Below are 10,496 nucleotides of genomic sequence, written 5' to 3'. Positions count from 1 at the left end.
CTAATGTTAATTATACATTCATACCTCGTGTTGCGTTTGCTTCAGGTTAAGTGTTTTCAGGTTGCGTCCCATGGTGACCCGGAAGTACTGGAAAGGGTTACATGTTAATAATAATTGAAAGGTGGTATACAAATTGAATAAATAATAATATTAAAGATTACCTGGTTGGCCCCTGTGAGAACAGGCTTCTGGACTAGATGCTCCATGGACCAGATCCAGCAAGTTCTCCCAATGTTTGTATGTATTACTGTGTTTAAACTTAGATTTCTGTGGGAAGCACTCTGAGCATAGACAACAGACAGTGACAAGAGAGGGGTTAAAACACGGAGTATGAGAAAGATAAGAACTGGGACACACAATGGATTTCCTTGGCTAGTTTTATTCCAACAAATGTCTACATTTTCTAATAATGCACCAATTAAAGGCATCAACGAAGGTTGACTGTTATTTGCTCCTCAGAATCAAGTGGTCTTTGCTGTTCAAGTCGGGCCTCAGAATGATTATGTACAATTTGGGGGAGAAGATGCAAGCAAGCAAACCTGCACTGGAGGCCAAGATGCAGAAGATCTCCACAGCCACCATCTGCTTTCCTTTGGTGCTCAGATAAGAGGGAACAAAGGACAGCCAAACACTGCAGAACACCAACATGCTGAAAGTGATGAACTTGGCTTCGTTGAAACTGTCTGGCAACTTCCTGGCCAGGAAAGCCACCGTGAAGCTGACACTGGCCAGGAATCCCAGGTACCCCAGGACACAATAAAACATGGGGGCAGAGCCTTCGTTGCATTCCAGGATGATTTCCTCCGCCAGAGAGTTCATGTCCACATCTGGGAAGGGAGGAGCTGTACAGAGCCAAACAGCACAAATACTGGCTTGAAGTGAGCAGCAAGCCAGAAGAACAGAGTTGGCCAGAGATTTCCCCACCCATTTCCTCACCCTGGATCCTGGTTTGGTGGCCATGAAGGCCAGAACCACCGTGATGGTTTTGGCCAAGACACAAGACACCGCAATGGAGAAGATGATGCCAAAGGCCGTTTGTCGTAAAGAGCAGCTCACTGGGTGAGGCTGGCCAATGAAGAGCAAGGAGCAGAGGAAGCAGAGCAAGAGGGCAAGGAGCAGAGTGTAGGTGAGGTCCCGGTTGTTGGCTTTGACAATGGGAGTGTCCCTGTTCTTAGAGAAGACGCCAAGGACCAAGGCTGTGACCAGAGCGAAGAGCAGAGCTAAGGCCGCTAATGTGAATCCCAAAGGATCTGCGTAGGAAAGAAAATTTTGGCTCTTGGGAATGCATTGATCTCTGTCCTTGTTTGGAAATTGATGTTCTTCGCATTTGAAACAATAATCCGCATCTAAAAAAAGTCAAATGAATGTTATATGAGTTCGAAGAAACAAGGCAAGCTTTTTCTTCTGGCATGTTTCATTCTTTGTAATGAAATGGATTCCTCCATCTCCAAAGGCAGTTCAAATTTCCTTTGAAAGAAATATTGCTTCTGTTCCCAAAACACAATTCTGAGCCATTAATTAGTTGGAAACAAGTATCTGAAATAAGTAGAAACCAGTAAAATGCAACAGGTATTCCCCCCCATAAATCATATAGTTGCTATTAATCAAATCTCCAGGAATTTAGGAAACAAAGTTTTTACGACTGTTAATATGGTGCCATTGTAAGAGCGAAGAGTTGTCTCTGCTGAAAAGTGAGAAGCCCATGTAGAGGCGCAGATTTTGATTTTGTGTTTCTGGCTCTCACCCCTAAAACTATGGGGATGGAGGGTGAGGCAAGTCTTCCCTGACTTCTCAAGCTGTGGCAGGTGGGGAGCAGGCAGAGAACACTGGACATGATCCACACCCATTTCCACAAATCTACTTGGTCAATGTTAAAGATGTAGCTCTCTGTGTCCATCTTCTTTCTTCCATATCTGAGTGCAACTGCTGTTCTGTTTAGGAGTGAGTACTGAACTGTTAATAAGGGAAAACTGTTGAAATAGACTAGGAACCATTTTATTATAGAGCAGCTGATGTCTCCTACCCGTTTGATTTGAAATCATCCCATCTGGACATGAAGCACAGTCATAGCAACAAAATGGCCGCCCCTCCTTCTTTTTCCGGCTGTAGCCTGGCTGGCACCGATCATTGCACAAACCAAGGGGCAGAACCTAGCCAGAAAAAGAGGAGAAGAGGAAGCCCCCTTTTGCATGGTAAAGAACACAGTTTGAAGCAAAGAGACAAAGTAACTTGTCAAATTCATGTTCTTCCAGAAAGGTGAGGTATGTGTGAATATATTGTATTCAATAAATAGTTATCGCTGCAGCGGGCAGGTAAGCGGCATTTCTGTGTGTTCTAGTTTCCATCATGGTGTCCCGTTGCACCAGAAGTGGTTTAGTCTTGCTGGCCACATGACCCGGAAAGCTGTATGTGGATAAACTTGGCTCCCTCAGCCTGAAAAGCGAGATGAGCACCACAACCCAGAGTCGCCTTTGACTGGACTTATCTGCCCAGGAGCCCTTGTGCTCCCTTGACCTTTACTCCTACATTAAGGTGACGTAAGCCTGGAAAGTGAGCTTACTCTATTGTTGCAACCCCTTCATGCATTATCTTGCTATATGAATTTTATTTATATCAGACCTTATTCTTGTATTTGTATTCTTAATATTAATAAGAATGTTCCCTTTTTTTAATACCAAGACTCCACTCCCACCTGATTGAATGCTTTGTGCCATGTGATGGCTTCTTCATCCATGCTGAAGTCCACGTAGTGCGTTTCCTGTGGTTCTACCTTTCCTACTTTCACTCGTGAGAAGGTTTGGTTGGGGAAAGTAACCCAGTTCACAACATCAAATCCAGCTGCCAATTCCCTGTTCTCATCAAAAGACACAAAGTCCCCAGCACTGTTGTTGAAGGAGATGCTCCTCAGGAAAGAGGAAAGCTAGGCAGAAGAAAACAAGGCATAGATCAAAAAGTATAAAAGGGAGACACTTTATTGGTTTTAGAAAGGAAAAAGTATCAATCCATATATGTCACACAATGGAAAGGAGTCAAAAATGGTGTGTTCCACCTTTGGGGCACATATGGATTTCTATAAAGTCCACTTAGCCTGATTTTAGAGCATTTGAGGGTTCAGTTCCGGGGTTCCATGTGCAAAGGTATGATCGTGCAAAGTCAGGAACCCTGAAACTGCCCTTCACAAGGCGGAGAGGGACTTCCTAGGATCTGGGAAGGTTGCAGGAGGACCCAGGGATGCTCCCAGAGCCCTGTCATGACCTCCCCACAGCCTGGGAAGCAAGGGGGCACCTTCCTTGCTGGCGTCTGAGACGCACCCAGTGGCCTTGTGTCTCCTTCCCTGAGGCTGGTATGGAGTGCACTGCCTTGCTCACCTGGCTTTGGGAGGGAAGAGCCCTCATGCCTCCTTCCCAGAGCCCAGCAAGCAAGGGGGAGGGCTGCACACCCAGGACCCTCCCTGGACCTGCTGAGAACCTGGTAAGAAAGGAAGACCTTCCGGGAGGGCAGGGGGGAGGGGGGGAAAGAAATCGAGAGCAGGTAATGGTGAGTTTTCACTGCACTCCATTCTTTATTTACATGAAGTTGCAATCCCATATGTAAAGTGAGTGTAAATTGTGGTGGCCCTGTAAATAAGGAACATTCTAGGAGCATGCTAAAAAATTGACCAGGCAATAACATTTGAAAATAGCATATAAGTTCCTCTTTGGTGCAGAAACAACTGCTGGCTCTAGAAGATAGTTTTTGTCGATGTACAGAATAGTTTGGCACTCAGGGGCAGAATCAAACCTAAATATTTTCAAATGCATTCTTCATTCTTTATAGATCTCCTTCTGTTGCTTGACTTTGTGCATTGTCACATGGATAATAAAATAAGTCTAGTTTCAGAACCATTTTCATATGCATTATGATGCTTGGCATCTATTCAGTTTTTTAAAGTACTCATATGACACTTGACACTTCCGGTCTTCCGCGGTGAGATATGGTGGTGAGATCTCCCAAGAGATCGGACAGCCAGTCGTGCTAGTAATTCAAGTTTAAATGAGGGTAATTAACCCTGCTCACCCACAGAGCATCCGTTAGCTGTGCTCCGCAACAAGATGTGGAGGCAGGCACGCTGGGTGATGTCCAAGGTATGAACCTGGCAACTCTCCAAAATCAGTCTCAGCAGCCGGGGATTCCTGTTTTGTAAATTTTTTAAAATTTGGCAAGAAACAGGAGTGTTCTGGGAAGAAGGAGTTAAAAAAGATCTGCTAAATGAAACAGTCGCTGAATATCAAGGTTTAGAAAAGGACTCCTATCATTGTGTTTTCATTAATGTGAGGTGAGAGGTTATTTTTCTTCTTTTATGTATCTACATTTGTTTTTCTATGCTGAACCTCACCAACAAAGAACTAACATTAAATGAAACACAGGAGGACTTCCCATTGTAATTAGCTATGTGGCTGTGCAGCCCTCAATTGAAGTTTTAATTGGACTTGGCAAAGGACAAAGGAACTCAGAAAATGGCGCTGATAGCTGTGTTGCAGTGGAAAAATCTCCTTTTGAGGGAGTGGGAGACATCTCTTTGAACTACAGGGAAATACTTCACCAAAAATAGTGCATTTGTTTGCCTGGATCATTGTTATAAAAAGTGAGAGGAAGGTGCAGCTGGTGTCTGGCAGCCCCCCAGGGCCCGGGCGGGGAGAGTAGGTGTTGATTCCAGGAAAAGCCAATCAATTGCCAAATGATTGCTGAATATAAAAGTGAAGTATACCCTACTCCTTTGTATCTCTCCAAATCAGCTTGATAACAGCTCATGACGTCATTAATCTTTAAATGAAGCAGACTTGGACAACAGCCCAGATTTGGAAGGGAGGCAGTGTTGAGAACTCTTTAAAACAGCAAGAAATAAACTGTGTTCTGGCAGGTGAATTGGACATATGGATTTAATTTAATATGACAGGAGATATGTACCAATGACTGGAGACTTTGAGAGGTAAAGATTTGAATTTGGAAATAGGATAACAACAGCGAAGAAGCAGAAAATAATAATGTGTGAGATGATTGCCCCAGGCATCCAGAACATGGGACGTCCCCCCTGATTTTTTTTAAATTTGGAATGTAATTTGGAATGTAATTTGGTTATATATGTTTATATTGTGATTGGATTGGATTGTTATTAATTGGGTTGTTTCTAATTGAAAATTAATAAAAATTATTTACGAAAAATCAAGTACTCATATTGTAGGGAGGTTTTTAATATTGGAGGTTCTTCTGTGGTTATATATATAAAAATTATAGTATATAATATAATAATAATATATAATAATTATTATTATTATAGTGTGCTCAGAGACAAACACCACTGATTTGTGCAATGTCAAATGCTGTGATGGTGCCCAGGGAAAGTATTTGAGAGGTTCTTCATGGATCAAAACATACCATCTTTCTGATATTAACACATCATAAGTCCCAATTTAACATGCCTCCTTCTTCACCACTTCTGACATATCAGCATCACAAACACATAGGACAGAAGAACATGCAACTCCTTCCACAACATTGTTGAGTTCGACAAAGAATGGGCATTTCTGTGAGAGGAAGAGCAGGAGGAGATACTTCCACCTCTGCAACTTGAAGGTGAAATATAGGTAATACAGTGGTACCTTGAGTTACATACGCTTCATGTTACATATGCTTCAGGTTACAGACTCCGCTACCCCAGAAATAGTACCTTGGGTTAAGAACTTTGCTTCAGGATGAGAACAGATATCGTGCTCCAGCATTGCAGCAGCAGCAGGAGGCCCCATTAGCTAAAGTGGTGCTTCATGTTAAGAACAGTTTCAGGTTAAGAACGGACCTCCGGAACGAATTAAATACTTAACCCGAGGTACCACTGTATATCGATTCGGGCTCCAACTTGAAGGCAATGGAAAACAGGGAAGCACTGAAAAGAACATTTGTTTTGTGCAAGAGAGGTAAATGTTGTAGCAGGTGTTTTCCTTCTGTGTGTATTCAGTCTATGGACTGTGTGTCATCACCTATTAGATTGCCCTAGGCAAAGATTTATTCCAAATATGAAATCTTACCTGCCAAGGTTGCAGTTTTGAAGGATCGAGTCCACCTCTGCCTGACGTCATTCTATGTTTTGGTCTGGATGAGAGAATCTTTTGCAAAGTATATGCAATGGCATAAACCGCATTATAGGTACTGTAACTTTGACCTGTCATGGTCATTTCAAAAATATGCCCAGGAAGGCTCTCCAGACTCTCTTTGCCAGTGCAGGTGTCTCTGCTTTCATTGGGGTCCTTGGAAACAGAAAATAAGCAGTTGAATGCCTGTTCCCAGAAAGTCTGGAGGAACCCATCTCCATTTGGTGAGTTGGGATTTAGTGTCTGAAGGAATTCTTTAAATCCCTGGACTTTTTCTGTGTGAATTGCAAAAGACAGGGCACCATCAAAGGCTTGAATGTCATAATACCTTTGCGTTCTTTCTGAGAAGAAGGCCCATTGGGCTGTCAAAATCCACACGGTTCCTGCAGAATTCTCTGCAACATCTTCAGTTAATGAAAAGAAATATTTCAACCACTTCACAGCTGTGATGGTCTGAGATTCTGAACACAGAACTAATATATTGACTTCTGAGTCCATCAAGATGGAGGACTTAGCCCGAATAAGTTCCACTGAACTGAAATGATCTAACCCTCGAGATAAGGCTGGTAGTTTTTCCTTGAAGGCTGTGCAGAGTCCATGCTGGGAAAGCATTGGCCCCAAGATTTCCATAAACTTCTCTCCATTTTCATCATCTGATGCAACAAGTCCGACCCACGTCCATTGGAAATGAAGAAGTAGCTTGACAATCCCTGCATATTGATATTTCTCATTGGGCACCGTCCGGAAGAAGGTTTGGAGCTGCAACTCGGTCCTCCTCACTGGAGCTAATACACAGTAAGCAATCTATGGAAGAAATCAATCTCACAATAATGGAAGAGTTATAGCAAACGGTTAGGATTCATCCCAAATAACTGCCTGAAGTGGAAGCCATGAGAATTTATTGAAGGTAAAAATATATTCTTTAGTTTTGTATATCGGAGGAATATGAATGAATATAAGCACAAGTTCCTTGTTTTAGAAGGAACTTTACTCATCAATGACAACATCATGGTCAAGTTTATCATTTCCAATGAAGTATGTAGAAAGTGAACTAGTTCTTAAGTGATATTAGATCTATGAGGATGAAATCCTCAAATCTTTTGTTCGCTAATGCCAACAATATTGTCATTTTCTTCCCAGAATCACCCTTTTGATTAACTACTTCAGTTTTGCAGTAAGGTACTAGATAATGTCAACTCATTTCATGGAAGACATCAGACATTTGAGGAATATTCATATTCCTTTCTTCTTCTTCATTGACTGATTTTTTTGCATCCCCCCTCCCCATAGAGTATTTTGCTTACCTGGATTGCAACCACTTGGGAAGGTGACAAAATAAAGACTTCACGCTTCCTATACTTTTTGGTGAAATACACCACTAAACTAGTGGAAGCTCTGGACATCTCCTACAAGTTCTGCTACTTTGGAAGGGAGGAAGTAAAGCTCAGTGAAAGTGTGAATGGATTGTCTGTCCAGAAACTGCTTTTTACTTGGAAATCATGCTTCATTTCCTGTGTGAGGAAGCTATGGCCCTTCAGAACTTCCTGGACTCCAAGTGGTCATCCTTGACCGTTGACTTATAGAGGCTGGGGCTAGTGAGCAACACATGGAGAAGGGACATCCCTGGTGTGCAGCTTCCTGGGAGGAGGAGGATTCCTACTGGTGCATTTGCGCTGCACCAACCTCCCTCTCTCCCCCTTTCCCTCCCTCCTTCCAGACAAGCTGCAGTGACACCTGTGACAGGAAGTCAGGTGAGCACCAAAGCCCTTCCAACCACGACTGAATATCAGTGAGTGAACTCTTTAGTTTTCCAGGTATGATTTTTACCAAAAAATGAGTAAAGCCAGACACTGTTGTATCAGTTAGATTTTTTTCTTTTTCAGTTCCTTTTTCAGAAAAATGAATCCACATCAAAGTAAGTATGGAGAACCAGAAGAAGAGCTATTGTTCCAGAGGTAGAAAAGATTCACAGCTCATTTACTCACTATCTCCCACTTGAACTACTGCCATGCGCTCTACCTGGAGCTGCCTTGAAAGGTGACCTGGAAACTGCAACTAATCAAATTCAAAGTGTTGGTGCTGACCTTGAAAGCCCTAAATGGCCTCAGCCCAGTAGACCTGAAGGAGCATCTCCATCCCTGTTGTCCTGCCCAGACACTGAGGTCCTCCTCCAAGGATCTTCTGTTGGTTCCTTCACTACGAGAAGTGATGTTACAGGAACCAGGCAGAGGGCCTTCTTGGTAGTGGTGCTCGCCCTGTGGACTGCCTTCCCTTCATATGTCAATGAAATAAACAACTATCTGACGTTTAGAAGACATCTAAAGGAAGCCTTTTATTGGGCTTTACTGTGGTTTTATTACTTGGTCAATTCTACCCAGGCTCCAATACTTTCAGGCTCCAATACTTTAGCCACCTCATGAGAAGAGAAGACTCCCTGGAAAAGACCCTGATGTTGGGAAAGATGGAGGGCACAAGGAGAAGGGGACAGCAGAGGATGAGATGGTTGGACAGTGTTCTCGAAGCTACCAGCATGAGTTTGACCAAACTGCGGGAGGCAGTGGAAGACAGGAGTGCCTGGCGTGCTCAGGTCCAGGGGGTCACAAAGAGTCAGACGCGACTAAACAGCAGCAACAACCCAGAGTGGCTGGATCAACACAGTCTTATGGATGGCATTGAAATATTATTTATTTATATTATTATTATTACCTGTGGAATCTTGTAGATGTTTAAGATCATAGTCATATGAAGGGAGATGTTAGAGTCAAGTGCTCCAATAACAGCTATCATATTTCTTTTCTTGTCACATTTGAAGTTGGGGACAATCCTTTCTGTGGTAGACAGAAGTTTCAGGGTGTTCTGATAAGTCATCCTTGTATTTCCAAAGCTATCATAGAGGTGGAACCCAAAACTCATATTCAGTACGATGTTGGGGTTCTCATTGATTTCTTTCACAGCAAACACCAGAGAGAGGATATTCTGGTAGTTCTTCATTGTTGAACTAATAAAAATGTTGTACAATTTGTCAGAGGTATTGAACTCTTCTACCTTTTAAGCACATAGCTGATTTTCTGGCTTTCCCCAGCAAATTCCAAAAGATTAAATAACACAAAATAAGCCCAAAACCTCATATGCATTGTGCTTCCTAACACTTCAGAATGGAAATCTATGGTCAGTATTCAGTCTGCTTTAGGAATATAGCATCTAAAAAACATTTAATTATGTGCAGAACATTCACATGCTGCAGCACACATACATATAAGTGTTATCCCTTATGATTAATAGATTAGACAAACTTAGAGGTGCTCATTTTAGTTAGTCTACTCCGCACATGCTTCAGTAATATGTTTTGTTTTGGGGGGGGAAAAGTTTGCAAAATGTCAGTTATTTTTACCCAATATTGTTTAAATGGTACAGTTGGGAATATTATCCAGAATATATGATATTCCTGTCTCACAACATCTGAGACAGTCAGATTAAATGATGGTGATTGTGAATGTGGAGCAAAGAAAAACCATCCCTGCATGGTGTGAAAGGAAACACAGAGGGAGGAAGAGGATCAAGCATGAGATCGGGTGAGGAGAAAGCAGAAGAGACAGAAGACAGAAACCTCCAGATGAGGAATAAAGCAACACAGAAGAAAATGCCATGATCACAATATAAAGAGAAGAAAATGAAATTTTAACCTTCATACATGGAAAAAAGTCAAGAAATCAAATGTTTTCTGAGCATGCCGTGGTTTGTGTGGGGTAGTTGTAGCTTATAGCAGCATATAGAAGTGTACACTATGAAGGAGAGAGTTATTTCCTTACAAAAGTTCATCTGCAAACTTTGTGTTTGGGTGGGCATGGAAATCTATTTCTTCAGATACATAGCCAAAAGCATAAAGAACTCCTCCAATTAATAGGTCCCCTCTCTGATAATACTGGTATGGAAGCTGGAAAGGATCCGTCATGGTGCATCTCTCACAGTCTTCCTTGCACTCAGTTGGAGGCATCTGGAGCCACAGGAAGAGAAGAATCAGCAGCAGAAACGTTCCTGCCATCCTAACGAATGGCAAATTTCTCTCTCATCCACCATAAATTGCATTAGGTTTAATGGCTCTTGATTATATTCTATGCTATGGATGTTTGTATGTGATGCCAATAAAAGGTTTTATGATGATGATATTGCAAAGGGGATGTGCCAAAGATCTGACCCATGAGATCCTGTGTATTCACAATTTCTCACTGGGGCTCTGAATATCACAGGGTTTATTTAATATACTCTTTTACACTCTGATACTGGCTGTGTTCATGGCCTGACATGGGATTTGACAAGATGGATGATGAAACCCATCAGTTTGAGATAATTACTGGTTCCAAAGTTATCTCC

The 10,496-nt window shown here is 42.3% G+C and overlaps 1 protein-coding gene across 1 annotated transcript; it reads right to left on the bottom strand.

The window, feature by feature from the left end:
• Positions 1–444: 444 nt before the first annotated feature.
• LOC310831518 (vomeronasal type-2 receptor 26-like) lies at positions 445–10,167 on the bottom strand (the record flags this gene model as incomplete). The annotated part of the gene is made up of 6 exons (XM_083712130.1): positions 445–1,346; positions 2,024–2,150; positions 2,693–2,920; positions 6,063–6,929; positions 8,832–9,123; positions 9,935–10,167. The coding sequence occupies 6 exons, from the start codon at positions 10,165–10,167 to the stop codon at positions 445–447; spliced, it is 2,649 nt and encodes an 882-aa protein (XP_083568256.1).
• Between the last annotated feature and the right edge of the window lie 329 nt (positions 10,168–10,496).

Source organism: Podarcis gaigeae (assembly GCF_964106915.1).
Source record: "Podarcis gaigeae genome assembly, chromosome: 14".
Lineage (NCBI taxonomy): Eukaryota > Metazoa > Chordata > Lepidosauria > Squamata > Lacertidae > Podarcis > Podarcis gaigeae.
This window is presented reverse-complemented; position numbering and strand designations above follow the sequence as displayed.